Source organism: Arachis ipaensis, chromosome B9 (genome assembly GCF_059453495.1).
Source record: "Arachis ipaensis isolate K30076 ecotype BB chromosome B9, ASM5945349v1, whole genome shotgun sequence".
In the NCBI taxonomy this organism is placed as follows: domain Eukaryota; kingdom Viridiplantae; phylum Streptophyta; class Magnoliopsida; order Fabales; family Fabaceae; genus Arachis; species Arachis ipaensis.
The window spans coordinates 154109505-154134305 of record NC_142444.1 but is presented as its reverse complement, the minus strand read 5'-3'; the positions used below and the strand labels follow the sequence as shown (position 1 = coordinate 154134305).

Below are 24801 nucleotides of genomic sequence, written 5' to 3'. Positions count from 1 at the left end.
ACATTTTTTTTGTAGTATAATTAGAATTAATTAATATCAATTACAATCATTTAACATATCTGTATATTTATTATTAGATATTACGTTTTTATTATTTTGATTCTTCTAGTATTTATATATAGTATTGTATATATATTATTTAGCAATTTACTCAATAATAGACATAACTATTTCTTCATATTACTTTTTTGTTTCTAACATCCAAAAATACATTCATTTAACTTTTTAAATTATAAATTTATCCTTTAATTTTTATATTTATTTTAAACCAAATATAATATTAAGACATAACTAAGTCCAATTTATTTTACATCAAACGACTATTTTCAATGGTGACCCGTTCAACTTTCAATAGTGTCCTGAATAAGATTCGAAAAAGACTAGCAAATTAAAAAGAGAGTTTACTCAATTGGACAGGTAGACTCTGCTTTGTTAATTCTGTTGTAGCCACTATTCCTACGTACTAGATGTAGGTCTCTATTTTTTCCAAATGGATCATTAGTAAACTGAAATCTACGGTGAGAAATTATCTTTATAAAGGACAAGTTGATGGAACTTGGAAGATGATTGAATTTTGTTAGTTGGAATATACTAGTTATTTCAAAAAAATATGGAGGTTTGGAAATATTGTGTGAATATTGCTCTTCTTGGGAAGCTAATTTGGAATTTTTCCATTAGCCGAACAAGTTATGAGTCCAATTGTTGGATGTCAAATACCAATAATTTCAATATAATTGTTTTAATTTGGTTGTCCTAAGAACAATGGCTCTCCCATTTAGAAGAGTCTTTGCAAAGCTTGAAAAGTGTTGAAAGATGGATTTGCTTGGTGTTTTGGGAATTTTAACCAGAATTTTTTGTTTTCTAGCTGGAGGAGAGAAGGACAGTTATCTAATGAGATGTATTATATTCACATTTCTTATTCAAACCTCCGGATGCAGGATATCTAATCGGTTAGTATGTGGCACTTGAATACTTTTATTCTCCTTTATCTCAAAATATGAAAGGTAATAGTCTTTTTTATAATTCAAATGTGCAAGCAGATTCGAAAATGGGTTGGTATTGGTCTGAGTCTGCTGTCAAAGTCTATAACTCACACAATGGTTACTTATGGTTGTTTAAGCAGTTATTTAGTTAGGAAGAGTGGGAGAATTGATTTTGGCTTTGGCGCTAGCTTGTTTCAGAAAAAGCACAAGTGTTTGGCTTAACTGTGTCTTAAGGAGGCTCTTCCTACTGCAAGTTTTCGTTTCAAAAGAGGGATGTCATTATCGGATAGGTGCCCAAGATGCCTTTCTATCCAAGAATCGATTTTAAATTGTATTCGGAATTATCAAAAGGTTCAGTTTGTATGGCATAGGTTGGATATTTCTTATCATCATTTGGATTTGAAGAATGTGTTATTGTATCATAGCAGAGAGTATCCGTTTAAGTTCTTTTCAGGACTTTGGTGGATATGGAGAGTAAGAAATAATGACATCTTTAATCCTCATGAGACTTGGCCTCTGAAAAAAGTGATATGTCTGATATTAGCTTCAGAAAAGAAGTTTAGGAGTATTTTTGAATTACAACGTATGTCCGTCCTATCTATTCTAAGTGGTTCTTGAAATCTCTCATCCATTGGTACTTTTAATATTAATTGTGATGCTAGTTATTCTGGTTCTGGTGATAGTGTTGGTTTTACTTGCGTTATTAGAGATTGTAATGGGAGTTGGCAAAGAGGGTGTTTGGGAATGCTTGAAAGTAATAGTATTCTTCAAGAAAAATTGTTTGATACTTGGAGATGATATCTCTTAACTTGGGATGTGGGTCAACGAGATGTTATTTCTGAGACGGATTGTATGAAAACATTTAATCTTATTACTAATCACCAAGATGATTTTAGGTTTATTGATCCGTTGATACTCAAAATAAGGAATATCATGCATTGAAATTGACGTATTAACTTTCGTTTGATTATGAGAAATGCAAATACAGTGGCAGACACCATGACAGAGATAGTAACGAGGTTACAACTTTATCAAGTGAAGCTTCTTTTTTTTTTGGAAAAAGTTTAAGAGTAGTTTTAAACAAGACTATCCCTCTATTTAATTGACTTCTTTGTTTTTCTTGTTTTTTATTTAACTTATTTAAGTTATCAAAAAAATACAATACAAAAACTTAATTTAATCTATATTTTTTAATCTCTATCTTTTAATTTCTATCCCTCAATCTCAATCTCTTTTTCAAACGCAACCATATATTCATTTCCATGCTAACTTTAAGAAGCTCGGTGGTGGATAGCTCTACTATGATTCGGATCATGTGCTTCGCACTTTAAGAGTTGTGCTATTCTTTTATAACAGATAAGTCACTCAAAATTAGTTATCTTTTGTTTCCTTGTAAAAACGAACAAGTGAACTAGTGGAATTATTAAAAGAGAAAATATAAGAAAATAATAATGATAATAAATAATATGAATAATAAATTAAAAAAAAAGATAAAATTAATATTAATAATTAAATACATTCCCATTATGTACAGTTATTTTTAATAAATTATTTTTGTAGATTTTTTTTATTAAAATAAAATACTAATAAATCTTAATAATATAAAAATAAAATATATATTAATCAACAACATTAACGTTTTTCTCGTCTAGAAGCTGCCACCTTTATTTGAACATGTCATATTGTATTGATTTTTTTTTTTGGTAATAAATCATGATTATTCCGTGTACAAAAAGGTTGAAGAAAATTGAAAATTTCATCTCACCCACACACTATTGTTCACATTAGGGGTATGCATAGACCGGGTGAAACTGAGTTTGATGTGATACAGATCTGACCCGAAATATATATCGGGCTTATTTATTAGATTCGAACTCGATTTTAGACTCGATGAAACCTATACACTTTCGGGCCACGATTATACCGGGTAAAAACTGAGTGAAAACCGGGCCGTTAACATTACATTACCTTGATACCTTCTTATAAGCTAGCATGTGAAAATATCCAAATTTCTAAGAATCCAACCATTATTTGACATGGTAAAATTCACTTAGAAAAATATAACAAGAACCAACTCTTCTCTAAAATTAAAGCATAGCCATAATCAATACTAATATTGTTTAATAACACCAAATATTTAAATCAATATAAATAACACAATATTATGCATTAGTCTAAAATCTAATGCATTTTAAACATAAAACATTAATTTATAGTCTTATAATAACTAATAACACAAAATATTAAGATTTACAATATTTAAATTCCACATAAGAATTGTCATCATCCATCACTAATAACACAAAATATTAATTGTGTATGATGACCGGGCCACCAGGCCGACTTCGAGTGACCCGAGCCATGACCTAGACCCGACCCTAAGTAATGAACAGGTCTATTTTGAGACTATTACCCGATCCTAAACCCGAAAAAATCACACCAAAATAGTCCCTAAAGTGTTCGAGATCGAACCGAATCTTCGGGTCGAACCGGGTCATGCACACCCCTAGTTCACACTTCCTTAACTATACGAGTTAAGAGTTAAGAGAGAGAGCACTGATTCTTTCATAGTTTAAAAATTAAATGATCTATTTAGAACATCATCGCTTCTGAATTTCATATTGCATGTGGACGAAGAAACGGAAGAAGTTGAATTGAGATTATAATCTTCCATTATTTTTATTGCAGGAACATATCTATACATTATACATACAGCTGTTTCAATCAGAAAACTAAGCACGACACATACATAAGATTGATTATTATTGCTTAGCCATATATATATATATAGCCCTTAATTACTTCTTATTAGTTTGCATCATTAATTTTCGTATGTTTGGCAACCTTATTTATTTGGCAACACTGAAGTTCCACAATGCAAAGTTTTGGCATATTAAAAATGGTACCTTCCTAAATAAGTGTTCACTTTTTTTTTTTTTGGAACAATGAAAGTAAACCAAAAGAAGAAGTAATAATTCTTTCTAAAATACAGCATCAATAATAAAGAATATATGAGAAAGATCATCATCTGTCAGTCATTTACTATAGCTTAAATCTATTTTTGACATCTTTTTTAATGATAAAAAATAATAAATTCTAATGGTGTTTTAATATTTTTTCTATTTAAATTAAAATTGATGAAGTCTCATGTTAAAATAATCTTTATGATTATATCTCGTAATCTATTGATATTTTTTTACGTAGCATCTTCTAATCAGTAGGGCTGATAATGGATAGGGTAGGGTAGGGTAGGGTTTGGACTCTACCCTAACCCTATCCACGAGTTGAAAATTTTATTAAAACTCTATCATATCCTACCCGCAAGTTGAGAATCTCTCAACCCTAACCCTACTCGCACCCTAAAGTTCTAAACCCTACCCTACCCTACCATACTCCCAAAAATATCAAATTTTTTCAAAGTAAATATAAAATTCAATCATTTCAAATTTTATACATAAAATAAAAAGCTAATACTTTAAATTACTAAATTAACTAACTAGTTTAGTAGTTGTTCACTTATTGTAAATTTACCCTACTCGCAGCGAGTCGGGTAGCCTACCCTATCTGAACGAATTTCATTTCCAGCCATCCCTTGAGACACAACCAAATCCCATTAAAACAAACCCAAATAAAAAATTAGTAACTTTTTAACTATTCTTTCATTTTTATGAAATAATGTTGATCGACAAGAAAAGAAAATAACAAAGTATCTTATTAAACTATAGTAACTAATTTTTAAATTTTTATTAAAAATTATTTAACTATATAAAATTTAATTAGATAAATGAATATCTTTTTTAAATAGGTAGTGTATCAAAATTAAATTTTTATTTTATATACTAAAAACTAAATGCTCAGCACAAAAACTTAGAGAACAAAAATGAACATGTTTGATTAGAAATTTGAAACTTCTTAATAACCTAATCATATTGATCTAAATTTTATATCAAGATGATATAAGATCAAAGATATAGAAATAGTAAAATGATTTTTTTTTTTTTTTGTGTGTCCATTATAACACCCATTCAATATTCTATCATATATGTGTGTCGTAGTTGATCACCGAAAGTTGCATGAAGTGTTGGGCAAGTTTTAGTTTCTTGAAAATTAATAATAAATCTGTCATTTCATAATTCGTTGCTTTCATGACCTTTATATTCTTATGGTCCGTACGATAGATGAAGGTGGGATTGTTCTCATAGGATTGCATATATGATTTGGTTTGATCCATCATCCTCACAAATATTAATATACACCAACAAAAATGTTTAAAAAATGAAAAAAATAAGCTCAAAACAATTAAAAACTACTTTATTTTATATTCTTCAATTACTGTTAAAATAATTAAATAATACTAAATATAATAAATATGTAATTTATAAATATTATATACATAAAATTATAAATATTAAATTAAATAAAAAAACTTTAACTTATTTCTTCCTAGCATTATAACATTTCTTTTGTTCACACACACACGCACATATATGAAATAGACCAAGCAATAAATGACCATGTGACATTAACCCAATTTCCTTGCAATCAATCTATGGCTTCCTAGCTATATTGGATAGGCACAATTGATAGTGATAGTTCACTTCCTCTAGTTCCATTTGTGTGTGGCTTGCTTTTTTTGACCCTCACAAACCCTTGATTGAATGATTATTGTTGCAATATCATATTGGATAGTTTGGTTTAATTTCTATATACATATAGCACTTGCACACATTTAGTTAATTATATAAGCAAAATACCCTACAGATGTATATATATAACTCTTATTAGGTAAGTCATTAATTTGCATTGGTGGAATTGAATCATATAGCTGGATACCAATCACCATGATTTCTATTGAACAAGAGATACAAGACTGACTATTGCTTAAATTTTCAGCATAACGTTATAAGCACCAAAACTTACCACGAAAATACCGAAGGTATTTACAAATTTGATTAATTAATATTAATAAATAGTTATTAATCGTTTAGTATTATTTAGTTGAAAGGACATAATTTTTTAAAGATTGTGTATGTTTAAAATATTATGTTTATTGACTAAAATGATATAACTCTTTAAGAATTGTGTATGTTTAAAATATTGTATCCATTGACAATAAAAAAGACAACTATTCGTATACGTAACTAATCATAATTGCTACGTGCAATATGTATAAATAAGTTCTTGTCTACTATTTCAGAAATATAAGTACTAAGTGTGTATTTTAATCAACTATTAAAATATTTTTTTTTGTTTAAGAGAGTTGAGAATTTCTTACTATTGCTAATTAAAAAATTCTTAGGTTTTATTGTATCTTGAGAGAGTATTGTCATCAACCCTATAGCAACTAAATATGGGAATAAATATCTCTCTAAAAAAACGATCTAATCGTGCCTTAAAAGTTAAAACCACTACACAAATATAAGATTTTGTCATCTTACCATCTTCATATACCCAACAAATATTTAGTAATAAAAAACTATATAAATTTATTTATTTTTAATTTTATTTAATATATTATATAATAAATAAATATTAAATAAAATAAATTTAAATTATTTAAACGAATTATTTTTTATTCCTCTAACATTACCGAACATATTAATAGCCACTATTAACGCGCAAGGTTGTAAAGCAACAAAACAAGAACATATTACTCTTTTCTTTAGAGGTCTAATTTGGTTTTCACTTTTGTTACTAACAAACTCCTAATAACAGAATGAATTTGTAAAATAGTATTTTGGAATATAAATATTCATGTATCCATAATTGAAATTTCAATAATTAATTTTTTTAGGGGGTCTCTATTAGAGTTACAAGAATGAATTGATTATTTTGGAATAAATAAATACATATATATGACTTACATACATGTAACATGTGTTCCTCATTTCTTTTCTACAGTTTTAAAATTTGGTCATTTCTATAAAATTGCAACTTAGTTAATTGTATACCGACTTCTAGGAATACTTTCGACAAAATTTATTATATGCAGTTGCATTGAATAAATATCAAGAGACAATAGATGCATGCACAGCCTAACCACACAAGTTTTATTTTGTGTTGATCAAGCTTTCTACCAACCATTATTTACATAAACACTAAATTTTAATTGAGAGTACAAGTTACCAAGATATTTAGACAAAAGTTCCATCTAACGAATGTTTCTAGAATTAGTATGCCCACGTCCATAATCTTATCGTGTTAAATTGGAGTACCTGTACATTGGAACTAAGGGGAAAACTAGGATAAACTAGAGAAATTAAAAGGGGAGGGAAATATTAAAAAGAAAAATCAAATTAGGATTACCTCTAGAATCCCTCTCAAACATTTTTAGTTTTAACAAAATTAGTATTTACATACAAAAAATCTATCATTAAGTATATATTTTTGTTTTACTAAAAATAGAAAAATTTAAACCCATAACCTTTTAAATGAATATAGAGAGACTATATCATTTAAACTATAATTTATTAACATCTATCTTTAAATATTTGTATATAAATATACGTATTGTTTAATTTATTTTAATATATATTTTATATCGATAGTTAATTTTTTAAAAGATTAGTAAAAGGTGAAAACTCAGGTGCAGTCGACTTCACGTGAAGTTGATATCTGAGAGCCGTTAAATGATTTGACTGATTTGACTAAATTTTCATCTAAACGTATCAACTTCACGTGAAGTCAACTTCACCTGAATTTTTACCTTAGTAAAAACAAGGAAAGCGACTTTCAAACAAGAGAGAAAGAGAAAAAAAAAAGAGAAAAAATTGTTTATTATTAAAAAAAATCTAAGAAATTACAGCATAAGTCAACTAAGTCAAATTTTTTTATTTTTATTTTAAAATTTGAAAAATTAAAATAACGAAAGGTTGTTTTTTTTTAATAACAGACTTATTTTTTAACTAGTTAATTGGAATTAGCTTCACTCCTAATTGATTTCCTAATTGAACCATTATTATTATTAGACTATTCCTTTTTAAAATAAACAATGTTATAATATATTTATTATTATATTTAGAACTAATTTGGATAGGTCAATAAGTAAATTTTTTACTTTTAACTTATAAAAAATTAAAGCATTAATATTTAGTATAATTTTTAAAATTAAATTATAACTTTCTAAAAAAATATTTAAGTACTTATAAAAAAATTAAAAAATATGACATCTCTTATAATAAATTTTTTTATCATTTTTTTAAATAAATACTTTGAAAACTAAAAAAATAAATATAAAGTAATTTATTTTATAAACTATTTTTAATATAAATATTTATTATTTAATTTTTTTAAAAAAGAATTTAATTAAACTATTTACACAAATTAGATTTTAACTTATTGCTATAATATTTAAATGAGAATCGCACTTCAAATATATACACATTTTTTGTAACACTAAGAGAAATTAAAAAGCTATATTATTGCACCTTATTGTAACGAGACAACAATAACGAATCTATTATATATTATATATCTCTAATTTTAAGACCAAAATATGCCACATGTCACCTTTTTATTGCAATTGAAATCAAATTTTTCTCTCCAAAATCAAAGAATTCTCCTCTCTTCTCTCTTCCTTTCTTTATCTCTTTCATTTCTTCACTCACTCTATCTCTCTTATATATCATTATCAATGACTAATTACGAATTTGACAATCAAAATATACAGCATAACATTTTCTAATTGTATTTAAATTAAATTAAAATTAAAATTGAAATACTAAAATTAAAATATAGCTATATTATATATTATATTTATATATCTATTATATATTACTAATTTTAAGGCAAAAATGTAGCATATGTCACTCTCTCATTGCAATTGAAATCAAATCATTTCCTTCAAAATTAAAAAACTCTCCCCTCTTCTCTCTTCCTTTCTCTATCTCTCTCATTCCTTCACTCACTCTATCTCTCTTATATATCATTATCATTATTAATGACTAATTACGAATTTGACAATCAAAATATACAATATAACATTCTCTGATTGTATTTAAATTAAATTAAAAAACTAAAATTGAAATATAGCTATATTTTATATTATATTTATATATTACTAACTAATTTAATAACTAAAATGTGTCATACGACACTCTTTTATTAAAATTTAGAGAAAATATTTTCCTCTAAAATTAGTAAACATCATTCTTATATTTTCTTATCTACCTCTCTTTTTTTCTATTTCTCTCTATCCTTCCTAATCTATATGTAATTTATAATTCATATTTTATATTTTATATTAGTAATTTGACAAATCAAAATTTGTCACTAGATATTTTCATTATAATTAAAATAAAAAATTTTCTTAACTTTCAAAATTAACAAACTCCCTCTCTCATTCTTCTTCTTTATCTTTCTCTCTTTTTTCTCTCATTTTCTATTTTTTTTCTACCTTTATGTTCTACAAAAAATAAAATTAACAACATAATATAATTTAAATAAAAAATATTATTTTATACATATATTTTATTTAAATTTAAATTTTTACTGCTTATCTTTTTAATATATGTTTTTACTTTTTTTTTAAATATTTATTACATATAATTTTAAAAAAAATACTAATGTTGTGATTAAAAGTTAGAATCAAGATTCAATTGTTTTAAAAAAATGAGTTAATTTTATAACTATAAATATAATTTTTTTATATTAATATCTAATTATATTTTTATATATATAGAAAAAAATATTATTTTTAAATAGCAAGTATAAAAATTAATTATTTCTATTTGTGCAACAAACTTAATACCTAATCAAATATAAAAATATACACGTTAAATTCTTTTAAATTTTAGATAACGAATGTTAAAATTAAGTAAAAAAATTAAACTCTTTCATTTGAAAATAATAACTAAAAAATTTATTATTTAATTTTGTTTAAGATTCTGGTCTTCTTAGCCGACGGAGACTTTTGTCCCTTAATACCATTTTATAAAAGTAATTTAATATTATAAATTTTTCGTGTCATAATCTATAATACCAGGACTTACATAATTTTAAAAGACTTATATTCCCGTAATAGTATTACGGGTAAAAATACTAGTTAGAAATAAAACACAAACAAAAAAAGAGCTGCACAAATATTTCTGCATTTGTTAATGATGACCGAAATGTGTGATTTGGGAATAGTAAATTAGACGACTAAAACATATAGTATAGTATTGTATTAAAAAAGCTTACGCCAGGGACTCACAGTAGATCAACGCCCAACCTAATTCTGAGAAGTTGAAACAGCAAAGCAAAATGGACCATTAGTTTGAATAATAATGAATAATGAATCCAAGGGGAAGAGGAGCCATGTGTCATGAATGCACTAAATAACAAATCCTCACATGTTTCCCACAGCCACCTTTGTGATTGCAAGGAAAGTGGCAAACAAAACAATAAGGAGACGTATGCATATGCCATGAATTAGGAGTTGTAGGTCACCTCTCTCACACCTCTTAATACCTAATAAATCATCAACACCCATATCTTAGACTTAGTAGTCAAAACCACAAAATTAATACCCACAGTCCTATATCTATATCTATAACCACTGTCCCACACTATACCATCCACCCTCATTCAATTCCTTTAATAATCTTCTTCCCAAACCCATAATATATATACACACATCAACACACCATGCACTTCCAAACCTAACCTAAATTATAAAGGACCTACAGTTAACATCCTCGTCTCTTCTCTCATCTTCACCCTTTAACGCCGTTAACTCAAGGGTTCTCTAACTGCAAGCTCTTTCTTTAGTCCTTTGCTCCTTCGGCATCTTAATTAACACATACAAACGAACTGCCCGGTCAACGTTAACTCTCACAGTCAACTGAAAGAAGCAATGTCATCTCGCGTTGTAGCAGACAATGCATTACCTGTAACCAATACGACGCCGTATTTTGGAATGACGGAACTCGACGATTACACGCGGCGTTCAGCCGCCATCGGCGGGTCTCCTACTCTGGGACAGCTCCTGAAACACGTTGGCGACGTGCGTAAGGAAGTTGTTGGCGACGGAAGTGAGACGCCGGTGCACCAAGCTCTCGAGATTGGTGACGACGGCGTCGGAATAGAGCCACGCTCACTGCCGTTTGTACTCTCCTTCAACAATTTGACCTACAGCGTCAAAGTCCGTCGGAAACTGACTTTCTCGGCGATACTTCCTCGGCGCCGGAGCCGTCTCGGCGCGGCGGCGGATTCGGAAGCACCGGCAGTGGGAGATAGAATGTTCTCACGGACCAAGACTCTGCTAAACGACATCTCCGGCGAGGCTCGCGACGGCGAGATCATGGCGGTTCTTGGCGCCAGTGGCTCTGGAAAATCCACCTTGATCGACGCACTGGCGAACCGCATCGCTAAGGGAAGGTTGAAAGGAACGGTGGCACTGAATGGCGAGGCGCTGGATTCTCGCCTCCTGAAGGTTATCTCCGCCTACGTGATGCAAGACGACCTCCTCTTCCCCATGCTCACCGTCGAAGAAACACTCATGTTCGCCGCCGAGTTCCGCTTGCCCCGCACACTCTCTAAATCAAAGAAGAAAGCACGTGTCCAAGCACTAATCGACCAGCTAGGTATCCGAAATGCCGCGAAAACTGTCATCGGAGACGAAGGCCACCGCGGAGTATCCGGCGGAGAGCGTCGTCGAGTGTCAATCGGAATCGACATAATCCACGACCCTATCATCCTCTTTCTTGACGAGCCAACCTCCGGACTTGACTCCACGAGCGCATTCATGGTGGTGAAGGTTCTACAAAGAATCGCACAGAGCGGAAGCATCGTTATCATGTCCATCCACCAGCCGAGTTACCGAATCTTAGGGCTTCTCGACCGAATGATCTTCCTCTCACGTGGCCAAACCGTCTACAGCGGCTCACCGGCTCAGCTTCCGTCGTTCTTCGCGGAGTTCGGACACCCTATACCGGACGCAGAGAACCGAACCGAGTTCGCATTGGACCTCATTCGGGATCTAGAAGGTTCCCCAGGCGGAACCAAAAGCTTAGTAGAGTTCAACAAGTCCTGGCAGTCCATGAAGCACCCTGCACCCGCAGCACACAGTAACAACACCGTCAACGACCAAAACGGCATGTCGTTGAAGGAAGCAATAAGCGCAAGCATTTCGCGCGGGAAACTAGTCTCAGGCGCAAGCGCAACCAACACGAATTCTTCAAATCCTTCTTCAATGGTTCCAACCTTCGCGAACCCGATCTGGATGGAGATGGCCACACTATCAAAACGTTCGTTCTTGAACTCTCGAAGAATGCCAGAGCTTTTCGGGATTCGGTTAGGTGCGGTTATGGTGACAGGATTCATCCTAGCAACCATGTTCTGGAAGCTCGATAACTCCCCGAAAGGAGTGCAAGAAAGGCTCGGGTTCTTCGCATTCGCCATGTCCACCACCTTCTACACCACCGCAGACGCGCTCCCAGTGTTCCTCCAAGAACGCTATATCTTCATGCGAGAAACAGCTTACAACGCATACAGAAGATCCTCCTATCTTGTTTCCCACGCGCTCGTCTCGTTGCCTTCGCTGTTGTTCCTCTCATTGGCGTTCTCATCAATCACGTTTTGGGCCGTGGGCCTTGACGGTGGTATTTCGGGCTTTCTGTTTTACTTTTTGATAATATTCGCTTCATTTTGGGCCGGGAACTCGTTTGTTACATTTCTGTCCGGTGTGGTGCCTCATGTTATGCTGGGATACACAATTGTGGTGGCAATTCTTGCGTACTTCTTGCTCTTCAGTGGCTTCTTCATCAACAGGGATAGGATTCCAAGTTACTGGATTTGGTTCCATTACATGTCACTTGTGAAGTACCCTTACGAGGCTGTTCTGCAGAACGAGTTTGAGGACCCTGTCAAGTGCTTCGTTAGAGGCGTGCAGATCTTTGATAACACGCCGCTTGGGTCGGTGCCGGAGGCCTTGAAGTTGAAGCTCTTGGATAGCATGAGCAACACCCTTGGGATGAAGATCACTTCGTCCACGTGCTTGACCACTGGTGCTGACATTTTGCAGCAGAATGGAGTCACGGATTTGAGCAAGTGGAACTGCTTGTGGGTCACTGTGGCTTGGGGTTTCTTGTTCAGGTTTCTATTCTACTTGTCCTTGTTGGTGGGAAGCAAGAACAAGAGGAGGTGATTATATCTATATATTATGTTCATAAGATCGATTACAAGTTTATTTAATTAATTAATTAATTATATCGAGTTTTAAATCTTCTGCATCCTTTTATTCTTTTTGTTAATTGTATTATTATATTACCTTTGTAACTTGTTCTGAATTCTGATTTAAAAATGTGATGTGATGTTGATAAGGTTATTTACCGGAGAGTTTTCTCATGAAGCATTATTCGTTATACGTAGTGTAGTTTCCATTTACTATTTTGATGCCTCTTCGTACCTCTTTAGCTCTTTGTCTTTGGGTCCTACAATACTACAACAGTATATATATCCTGCCATCAAAGTGAATAAATGAAATAGCTCAAAGTTTCAATTCTTTCACGCGATTTTTGTTAAACATTCTTAGAGTTTGGTGTGTCAATCCTAATCAACTCTAGTGTTGGCCAAAGAAGGATCCGAAATCTCGGAATGTGCCGCGAAAAATTAAGAAATTCAAATAAAACTCGGTTATTCAACAAATGAACAAACAACTTTGATATATTTATAAGGGTTATCACAATTTTGAAACAACTACCTTATATGGACGTCAAAATACATCTACCAAATCATACTCATATAAAATATATATTAAAATATAAAATACATAATAAAAATAAATTAAATAACACATATATTTATATATAAATACATAATAATTAATTTAATGATCAATTTTAATATACATATAACATTTTTTATTTAAAAATGGGCGGTGCTCTATGCTCACACCTTTAGATTTGTTTATGCTGTTGGAGATAATAGCTAGAATTTCAATTTAATTATTAAAATATTTTAATATTATAATTTTTAAAAAGTTAATCGATTTTAAACAATTTATACTTAAGTTAGAAAAATTTTACGATTTCATGTTTTATATGTTTAACATACATTTTTAATTTTACGTAAAATTTCGATTTTTTTCTACCTATTGGAAATAAGAATTAATTAAATTATACTGAAAAATGGCCATTATTAACATTATTGTGTTAGAATAATAGCATGTTCCTCAATTATTCTATTCCCACACCCGAAATAATAAAAATATAATATTTTAATATTTTGAGAATGATGATATATATAACAAGCTATTTACAAGAATTTTATTTGAATAATAAAGTTTCATCCGTTCAATAGAAAAATGTATCATAAGGATTATTGTAGCAGTATAAGATGAGAGTCTGAAATCTGAATTGATTGCAGAATAAACACAAAAGAGAAAGTGGGGAGAAAATGAAGGAAGGAAGGAAACGAGACAGCGCATGTACCATGAGGCATCAGGCACCTCCAAAGTAATATGTGAATAATGTGATTGAGTTATCGAGTGATGTGGTGTTCATTTTATTATACACACATATTTTCTGAGGTTGACATTAAGTCACAGAAAAAAGGCTGCGATAAACAACAACGACTTATCCAAAACACAGAAAGAGAGGGAGAGAATGGCGAACATACCGTCGTCACTGTCTCTGCAATTCTCAAACTCATTCCCGCTTCCTTCTTCCAAATTCTCACCCAAACCTCACCTTCTCTGCAACCACCACCACCGCCGCCGCTTCTTTCTCTTCACAACCCGCGCACAATCCGATCCTGACGAGTCCTCCCAACCCGAATCTGACCCGCCCGCCGCTCCCGACGAGGACGACTTCGAGAACCGCATCAACCAGCTCCGTGTCCGTTACCGGAGTGGCACGGGGAAGAAAGCGGAGGCTCGAAAGGGCCGCAAGTCCAAGAAGGGATCCTCCTCCACCTCCGGATCCGGCGTGTTCTTGCCACCGGTACCACTGAAAGAACCGGTGTCCGGCGGATTGAAGGTAGACTTCGGGTTCAGCGCATACAGCGAGAGGTTAAACGGTCGAATTGCGATTCTGGGGTTAACGGCGCTGTTGCTGGTGGAGCTGGCAACGGGGAAGGGAGTGATAAACTACCACACACCAACCATTATTCTTATTCAGATCTATTTCGTGGCCGCAGTTTCTGCCCTCTACATCAAGTACGAGAAGGAGAAGATAAGCGTTTGGCCCGAGTCCTCAACTAACAAGTAAACTTCAACCGCAAAGGCTTTTCTTTTTTCTGGCCAGGGATGCTATTTATAATTTAACTGTGCTATCTTATATATATATTGTTGAGCTTCAATTTTGTTCATGTAATAATACTATGGGAAAGTAAATATGTAAAGCAGATATATTGGTTCATATCATGGCAAGGAAAGAAATTGAAGGCGAGATTTTATTATCTTTGTGCACTGCACTAAATTACAATACATCTACACAACAGTTTTATGTTTGTCACCTACCTGGAAAGAATGATGATTGATGACCACTCCAAACAATGTTTTTACGATGCCATTTTTCATTAGATATTGAGGCAGAGTTCTAATGGTTTTTCATATGCTATTCTGTTCATACTGCACTTTACACAGCCCTTTTTATATCTTATCTTTTGCCAGAAAAATATGACAACCTACGCTTACAAAAGGTACATCAAGGGCCCCAATATTTTTTCCCACTACCTTCCTGAATGATCTTCACTATAACAGTAATCCAAACAACCCCCCCCCCCCCCTTCTTTTCCCCAACAAAAAAAAAAAAAAAACAAAAACAACTTGGCTATAAGGGTGGGCGTGCAAAAAAGTCATTGACGGCAAGATTAGTGTCACCGTGAGCCACGGCATCCTCCGGCTCTGGAACGAATAGACTAGTTGATGAAACCTGCACATTAAACATTCCTTGAAGTGTCAGTAGGAAGAAATCATACTGTGCATGTCAATATCTTGTATCTATAAAAGAACCAGCAGCCAGATAGCTTAGTAACAGCATGATCAGATAAAGATGAGTGATATTTCAGCAAATAAAAATTCTATAAGCTCGTATTGATAACTATTTCAGGATAGCAACAAAACTCATGACATGGACAGGGAACAAAAGATAGAGATCAGACACATACTTTTGTATCAACTACCATGTCACCATTGTTATCCGCAATTATGTTTGCACCGTGTGCTTTCAACCATTCTGAGCACTCTTCCAAAGCATCCGTGTCTTTATCATCGCTTATTCCATTTGTTGGCACTACATTTGAGAATCCAAGAACCTGAGAGATATATGAAACAGGCACAGTTGGGCGATATGACCGGCACATGCAGGTCACAGCTTTAAAACGCATCTTCTCAACATAAAGATCTGCGGAAGTTAGATTGAAAATAAAAAATCACATTAGTGTGAAACTCTTAATTCTTCATAATAAGTTGCCAAAAAGCTGCAAATGAAAACAAGTTAATCTAAAATGCTCACCCATAAGGCAGGTGTTCAAGTTAGGAGCTGCTTTGTATAGTCTGAAGAAAGTAACATAATTTCCAGAGGTTACAGCTGCACGAACAGCAAGGGCATGTTTTACAGCTTCATCCTTTTTTGCTTCCTCGGATAACCTGACATCGACAAATATTAGACATCCAAAATCTGATGTACTCCTCGACAATTTCAACATGGAAATTATTAAAAATGTGGGCTAACCTTGACATTGATGATAGGAGATCTCTGTTATTATTTGCATGCATTATAACACACAGCAAGTTGTAAGCAGCAAATTCCATATAGGACCCTTCAATCCCTTCAGCATACAGAGTTTTCAACTGAGACTGGCACTGAAACCACACAAATCCAATCAACTTGCTTCGGATTCAACAAATAAAATAACATGGCACAAAAGGAACAAGGCTTTGCACTTGGTAATTAATAATTCAATACTGAATAATTCCACAATTCTTATAATAAAAAACTCCTATTTCTTGATCAAAAGAAATTCTACCTAAGAATGGTTATACTTAGCTCCCTGATTTAAAATTAAGAATCCAACACTAACCTGATTATACTCAGGGAGGTCCCCAAACTCCAGTGCCAACCGGGCATGTGTTTCATACACCTGAAACATTATTTAGAGTTAGCGAGAGCAGTAAAGATGGAAACATAAGGTACCTAGAATAACCAGTTAAAATAAAATAGAAGGCATGAGCTATTTGAGAGCGAAAAGAAACCAAATTTAAAAATTTCCAGAACAAATGACTAGTAGGATAGCCAAAGATATTTGACGTGATCCAGTAGAAGATATCTAGACTGAATAGTACCTTGACTGTTAGATGATTGCGTATTCGTTGCACAGTAAGGTCTTGGCGAATTGACTTTAACTGGTCACATTTATAAAGGTAATTCTTTTGGGAATTTTGAACCATCAATAGTGCCTTTTCAAGGACCTCTTCAGGTCTTACCTGCAAGTTCAATAAAATTTAATCGAAGATTAATGACTAAAGTGGAGAAGGGAAGCCAGCAAAAGGAAGCAGTGTGCCATTTAAATTCATAAGACAAAGAAACTATACAGTGGCAGGGTCTGGTGCAGAAGTTAATCGCAGATAACGCTTCTCAATTTCTTGGCAAGTACCCTTTACAGTAAGGGCATCCCAATCAATATCCTCAACAGCTTTGCTAACACCATCTTCAAAGGCTTTGCTCAACACTATGGCACTAGCCCTTCTATTATACAAGTTTCCAGCTCCAGCATTTCTTTTCCTGAAGTGATTATTTTCTGATCGATGCCCTTGCCCTAAATCGAAACGTTTAGAACGATTTTCACGTCTCTTCCTTTCCTCTGGGGAGTCTCTAAAAGCCATTGCAGCAGAATAATATTGTGTCAACCTTTGTTCTTTATCACTATCACTGGATGCATCGCCATTTTCAGAAGCATCAGCAAGGCGTTGCTTCTTAAATGCCCTTTGGGGTGTCTTGTTTGATGTTCTCTGAAAGAATGGAGAAAATTTAGTATTCCTCAAACCATCTTCCTTGTTCTCGTTGTTCTCCGCTACCACCTGCATGTTTCATTTATATAAATACATATATAATTTTGTTACTTATATAGACACATATTTCTAATTCACAAAGTGATTAATGAGAAGCATTTCTATTCCAAAAAACAAAAGCCATTGCAAGTGATTATGCATATTATTCTTTTTTTTCCAATAAAAATTAAAAAGTGAAGTTACAGTAATGTGCAGGAGCAGACCTTCAAAAACCTATAAATTTCTTACTAAGTCTATGAATAATACCTTTCTGTCCTTTTGATTTGGTAACCAACTGCTGTATTTGATAGTTTCATTACTGACTAACACCGGATTATCGACTGGCTTATCCTCTGGTAATGGTTCCCACCTACTTTTAGTTCGCCTGGGACTCCTTTTGTACTTTGGCAATGAAGAATCGTTGGTTGAAGATGGCGAACCACTGCAAGAAATGATATAAGAAAGTATAAAAACACTGACTCAACTACTTGTAAAAATAATAATAGCCATTAGAATTTATGACACGTCAACATTCAGGCATTTGGATGCATATAATCCACATTTACAAGGCATGACACAGGTGCCAAAACAATATGGATACAGGACTCAATTCTAAAACAAAGGATAAAACACAGGAGGAATACATTAGCACAAATTCCACTAACACCAGTGATGGATGTGACTGCATACATAATTATAGAAAAATGAATGGTACCTGGTTTAAGCTAAAGTTATAATTAAGTTATGATAATGAAGCATGAATATTCGAGAATGTTAAAAATTATGTTCCATGAAACTAAAAACATAATAATTAGAAGAGAACCACATGACAACATACGAAAGAAAGGAGATAGGAAAGCTTTCCACTTTCAGTGTTTTCTTTTGTCAGTTCTTTTTTTTTTTCTTTTTTTTCCATTATGAAGATCCACCATTCTCTCTTTTTAATATTCTTACCTAATGTTATTGAAATTCTTGTTTTATCAGTGAGAGTGAAACATACAAAAACTAGAACCAAACTGGAGACAACATACTCTTTATTGGCATTATCTGCATCTGGCATTGGGAAGAGTGGTTCCATATCCCAATTTCGTGCATATAGTGTACCATCAGCTGTTGCCTTGGTGATCATCTGGAAGAAAGTTAATGAGCCAGGTAAGATTAAAAAATCAAACTACCAAACAGAAATTATGTCACAAGCCAACTTTTTTCAACAGGTAACTGGCTAAAAGGAATAATGCATTAAAATATTTACTTCTTCCAAATTCCATTGAAGAAATAAAACTCACCTCTTTCATTACAGCTTGACATGCTGCCATTTGCTTTTCGTCTTTACAACGAGCCAAAGCTCTCTCACAATAGCCACGCAAAGACTTGGGAAACATACCAGGCTGCAAGCAACAATAGTTTAATTACTTATACTTAACACATAAAGTCATAACCATGACCGTGTGGTAGCAGTTATGAGTTGTTATGAACCAAACATGCAGCAAACCAATTTCTAGGAAAATCAATCCTGTTCATTCAAAATGCACCTAAAACAAAAAACTCCAGAACAAGGCGCCTTTCCCTTTTAGCCTATTAGTAGTATTGTGAAACAGGCAAAAGTCAACAGGCATATTGATTAGGGAAAGAAAGACCTTCTCAAGGGTTTTCTTTCCTTATGGTTATGTTGCAGAATTGGCTAGATGTGCTTCATATATGTTTTTCTTGTTCTTTTGTTGATTTTGATTGATTCTCAAGTTAGAGAGAAATCCTAACCCTCAAACTATTTTCCTTCACCTTAATTATTTTTTTTCATTTTTATCCAGTACTCTATTTAAGCTACAATAACTTTAAATAACTAGTTTCCATCAGCATGTAATAAGATGTTATGTTGAAGCTTTTTTTTTTTTTTTCTGTCTTCACATTCCTTTCACTAGTAATATATGAAATAGAAGTGTATAAATTGGCAGGTGAAATACTCTAGGATGCATTGTACAGAAATTAAAAATAAATATTTGGATATTATTTCTAAATTCTCACCTTGAGTATTGAGTTAGCAGCATCATTAGATGCCACTTTCTCAGGTGGCTTTGGAAGTGAGACAGCAATATAAGCAGGTTTTACTGCTGGACTGCTTGAAGAGTTATCTTTTTCGGTTTTGGGCTGTCCGAATGTCAAATTTGAAGCGATTCGAGGATTTGTTGGAATCTGCAATTTACTTACCCGTTTCGTATCCAAAGATGGAGCAGTTTGCATGGGCATCTGGTTCACCTGTTGAGCAGTAGCAGGAGGAGGATAAGAAGGAGGAGGAGGAGGAGGAGGAAGGTGTAAGTTGGCCCCTTGAGAAGAAGCTGTCATCGGCTGATCCTGAAATTTATCATAAGAATTATTTAAATCTAAAGGACTTTGATAGTTTGGGGGAATAGGATTAGTGTGGTGTATTTGAGAACTTTGGCCCCCATGTTTCCAGTAACCATCATGATCACCACTATTTACAGCAGCAGGCTGACCACCAAAACAAACAAACAAGAAGTTAATAAGTTAATTACGTTTTATGGGATGGAAGCCACACAATATTGGATATCCTATATACCAAAATTTCATCATAATAGGGACGCAACAACTAGCCTAACATCAATGCATATATCAGAATACAGAAAGGGGGAAAAAATAGCCAAAGCAGTTCAACATGTATAAATATAATTGGTTTCCCAACACTTCTTTTCCCTGAAAATAATATTCAAACCTGAAAAGAAGGCATTGCAGAAGAGCTGGACTCTTGCCTCCAATATGGTGCATATGATTGTGGTGGCTGGCTATTTGGAGTTGGATAACTACTAGTAACTTCAGGAATAGAGCATGACAAAGTAGATGAACTTGGGACAGATAAGTTCTCTGTCCCTGGTGCACAGCTGACTTCTGTTTGGTTGTAATAGTCTGCCCACTGCTTGTATTGTTGTTGATACTGCACAGAAGGGGCTGCAGTGTTGGAACTATAAGAGGCAGTGGAATCTGGTGTGTAATTTGTATAAGAATGAGAAGAATAACTTGAATAACTTCCATTGTTCCACCCTGTTGCTTGGTTTCCATAACCGCCACTGTTTTGGTAACCGCCATTTGTCTGATAATCACCAGGATTGTAATAAGTGCTTGAATAACTTGCAGATCCAGCATAAGACCCAGTATTCTGAAAGGAGGAAATAGGCTGATAAGGAGCACCTGTGTTTTGATATGCTCCTACAGGCTGTGTATATGTATGATTAGGTTGTTGCTGATAGTTGTTATAGTAGCCTGAGTATCCCGCACTGCCATAACCATATGGATTAGAAGAACTTGGGTATGATGCGTATGCATTGTAATCTTGTGGTACATTAGCTGTTCCCAAATTTGATGAATTACCAGCAACTGACGATACGTTTTGGCCTTCTTGAATGCTTCGTCCAGGTGGTTGTGGATGCTGATTATACTGGTAGGGTGGATTAGAGTAAATTCCATTTGTTGTGGAGCTATGAACAGTCCATGAAGCAGCTTCTGATCCAGCCGTAGGTGCAGTGTATGAAGATGGCTGATGTTGTGTTGCATCAATATGCCGATTCTAAAGAAGAAAGAGAGGTGGGTTATGCATCTAACCGATAATCAAGATGCCTAGCAAAAACTGGTAAAAGCGTACAGAAACTGAACCATTTCTGAATCTAAATAATTTCCAACACAGAAAATTACAGGCAAGGAAACAATGACTATTATTTATCATCTGCAACTATAATATTAGCATATATGATAGTACAGAGAGGAGATCCCCAAAGTTGGTACAAACTTTCAGTCTTTTCCTAACAGGGTCAAATTCCTCCAGAGAACACATATCAAACAATGAAAATTAAATGACAAACCGAAGCTTTCAGCAACATATGAATCAGAGTTTAGATAAAAATAAACAAACAAATAAATAAAGATAGGTGAAGCAAGGTTATGATTAATATTGGATTTAAAGCTTATGCTAAAATGAGTAACATGAAATTTGAGTATCCCTAGTAGTTTCTAACTAGAGAGAGACAAGCTTCATAGATTACCTCGAACAGATGGGACTCTGCAGCTAAGGTTTCGGTCTTACTTCCTTCGTTGGCCATCATCTCTCGAACACGCTGCTTGACAAAGCAAACCACACGATTTAATTCACACAAATCCAACCAAAAATGAAAGACAAAAACCCTAATTAGTTCATAGCAAATCCTTACATCACAAACCTTGGAGTAGCTCGGGAACGGAAATCAGGGGATCAGATACGCATCGGAGGAACCGCAATAAACCAAAATTCGGAGAAGACGAAAAATAGAAGATTCAACGAAAACAAAAATCAAAGCAAATGAAAAATAAAAAAAGAAACAAAACAGCAAGATACTAATTATTAACAGAGGAAGATTAATGAAAAATGTGAAAAAGTAAGAAAGGGGGGACTTTGCAATAAAATTTTAAAAGGGGTTATTGGCGAAAACGCAGGAACAGAGCACAAAAGAGGGATTCGGAAAGAGAAAAAGGAAAATTTATGCGGGCGTTCGGGTCACAATGTAAATACTAAATAGGCGAATTGGCAATACCCTTTGATTTCAGAAACTATAAATAAATGGGTAACTGTTTTTTCCTAAGAGACTGTATTTTCCTTAGTAACATTGGGCTTGTTTGGTTTTTCCACAAACATCTTCTTTGAGTTATTTTTTGTAAAGATCTTATAGAAAAATAAAAATAATTTTATATTTAGATATTTTATGTAAAAAAAATTTTTATTTATTAATTATATTTGGATATAATAATATAAAAGTATTTTTTTGTTTATTTATGACATAAAAAATATTTTTTTTAAAAAAAATCTTTTAAAAAAGATATAAATTACAATTTTCAAAAAAAATATTTTTTTTATTTTTTTAATATTTTTACTTTTATTATTAGAAATTTATTAAATACATTAAAAAAAATTTATTAAAAAAATATTTTTTTTATAAAAATAATGATCCCCAAACATATTATTTCGAAATTTTTGCAACCGGCTACTCCCGTTTTTTCTTTACGTTATCGACTATAGTACAAAATTAACCATCATGTCATGACAAAAAAATCCCCACGTTAAATATACACATAATTTTTTTTTAAAATACATAAATTAATATTTTTAAAATTTTATTAACAAGATACATTATTTGTATAAAAAATAAAAATCCAAACAAGACAACTATTTTCTACTACACTATATCCAAGTGCTAATATTGAATGTTATGCATGATAATACATTTATTAGAATTTAATTATTATATAATACATTATCATACATAAAAATTTTAAGTTTATGAGTGACCTATGATACACGGATATGGGACACGACACAAGACACACGAACATGCGAATTTTAAAATCTTATAAGATATGGAAGATTATATAAAATATAAAGTATTTTTTAAATATATTATAATGTATTTTATTGATATTAAAATATAAAATAATTTTTTAATAAATAATAATATATTATTTTTAAACTATTTTAAAAAATACATGTCAAGAATAAAGCTGGACACACTAACATCTGATGGTATTTAGATGTGTTCAAGCATGTATTTTTATTTTTTTATTAAGACGCGACAGAATACAGACACGCGTGTCAGAATGAGTGTCATATCCAACATGTGTCCGACATAGATACGACAACTCAACGAAGTGTTCATGTTTCATAACTAATAACTAAGTCATATATTTTTCTATTAATATGAAATTATGTTTTTATAAAAATTGGTTTCAAAACAATAATATATGCAAATTAAATTTTGTATAATCAAATTTCATTATGTAAAATTTTTCAGAATTTATTTACTTGGAATCATGTTTTGAAAAATAAGTGACACATCTGCTTTCGTAGCTCAGTTGGTTAGAGCACCCGTTTAGTAAGCGGGAGGTCTTGAGTTCGACTCTCAACGAAAGCAAATTTGCGTAAGTTGGAGTGTTATATAAAAATATAAAATTTTATACACAACATAGATATATAATCACCTCCTAGAACGTTCCGCGTCGACGTAAGAGGAAGAAACAGAGCAATGTCTAGGAGTTTTGTCCAATCCTTCTGATTAGCGCTTACAAAATGCCTCAAGTAAACTCTCTCAGTCTACCCATCGGTTTGAGGATGGAAGCTTGTTGAGAAATGGAGCTCCGACCCAAGGAGTTTGAACAGCTCTGTCCATAGTCCGTGCTGCTTCAGTGCAGTCAGTAGGGACAGGTATAAAGGTAGCATACTTCAATCTTATCTTGTTGGCACACAAGACAAGTCTTCACATAGCTCTCCACTTCATCTCTCATTTGAGGCCAATAATAAGAAGATTCAATGAGTGCTAAGGTCCTTCGCTGACCTTGGTGACCAGCCCATTTGGTGTCGTGGCATTCTCTTACCAACTTCCTTATCAGATTTTCCCATTTAGGAACGTATAGTCTTCTCCCTTTTGTGTAGAGAAGGTCGTTTTCTAACTAAAATCTTTTGGTCTTATATTCTCTAGCCAACTCCACCAACTTCTTGGCTAATGGGTTGTGATGTAACCCTTCCTTGATGGTATGCACAATATCTCCTTCCACCATAGAAATGGCCGCCAACTCAGCCTTGCGACTCAGCGCATCTGCTACCACATTAGTCTTGCCTGACTTGTATTCAAATTCGAAATCAAACTCAACCAAGAAGTCTTGCCACCTAGCTTGTTTGGGGATTAACTTCTTTTGAGTTTGGAAGTAGCTTGTAGCCACATTGTCTGTCTTGACGATGAAGTGTGAACCAAGCAAGTAGTGATGCCAAGTTCTCAGACAATGCACCACCGCGGTCATCTCCTTCTCTTGGATAGT

General features: G+C 33.0%; 3 protein-coding genes and 1 non-coding gene across 9 annotated transcripts; 3 read left to right on the top strand and 1 right to left on the bottom strand.

Moving 5' to 3' along the window:
- The first annotated feature begins 10632 nt into the window (after positions 1–10632).
- Positions 10633–13290, top strand: LOC107616249 (ABC transporter G family member 6-like). The gene has a single exon (XM_021110903.2). The coding sequence runs from the start codon at positions 10819–10821 to the stop codon at positions 13108–13110; it is 2292 nt and encodes a 763-aa protein (XP_020966562.2). The 5' UTR covers positions 10633–10818; the 3' UTR covers positions 13111–13290.
- A 988-nt stretch (positions 13291–14278) lies between these two features.
- On the top strand, positions 14279–15362 carry LOC107617551 (FKBP-type peptidyl-prolyl cis-trans isomerase). The gene has a single exon (XM_016319325.3). The coding sequence runs from the start codon at positions 14570–14572 to the stop codon at positions 15170–15172; it is 603 nt and encodes a 200-aa protein (XP_016174811.1). The 5' UTR covers positions 14279–14569; the 3' UTR covers positions 15173–15362.
- On the bottom strand, positions 15328–22565 carry SAC3A (SAC3/GANP/Nin1/mts3/eIF-3 p25 family). 6 transcript variants are annotated; one of them, XM_016319326.3, is made up of 14 exons: positions 22179–22565; positions 22005–22076; positions 20684–21532; positions 19978–20442; positions 19242–19343; positions 18987–19084; positions 18223–18397; positions 17500–17985; positions 17251–17391; positions 16989–17048; positions 16640–16770; positions 16421–16554; positions 16074–16309; positions 15328–15838 (listed from the first exon to the last, which is right to left on the bottom strand). In XM_016319326.3, the coding sequence occupies exons 2-14, from the start codon at positions 22062–22064 to the stop codon at positions 15737–15739; spliced, it is 3039 nt and encodes a 1012-aa protein (XP_016174812.1). In that variant the 5' UTR covers positions 22065–22076; positions 22179–22565; the 3' UTR covers positions 15328–15736. The 6 variants fall into 6 exon arrangements, with proteins under 6 accessions (XP_016174812.1, XP_016174813.1, XP_016174814.1 ...); XM_016319327.3 differs by having other exon boundaries at positions 22170–22524; XM_016319328.3 differs by having other exon boundaries at positions 22005–22079; positions 22170–22479.
- Positions 22566–23826: 1261 nt separating this feature from the next.
- On the top strand, positions 23827–23900 carry TRNAT-AGU (transfer RNA threonine (anticodon AGU)). Its single transcript has one exon. It is a non-coding gene; the product is annotated as a tRNA-Thr (tRNA).
- Positions 23901–24801: the final 901 nt, after the last annotated feature.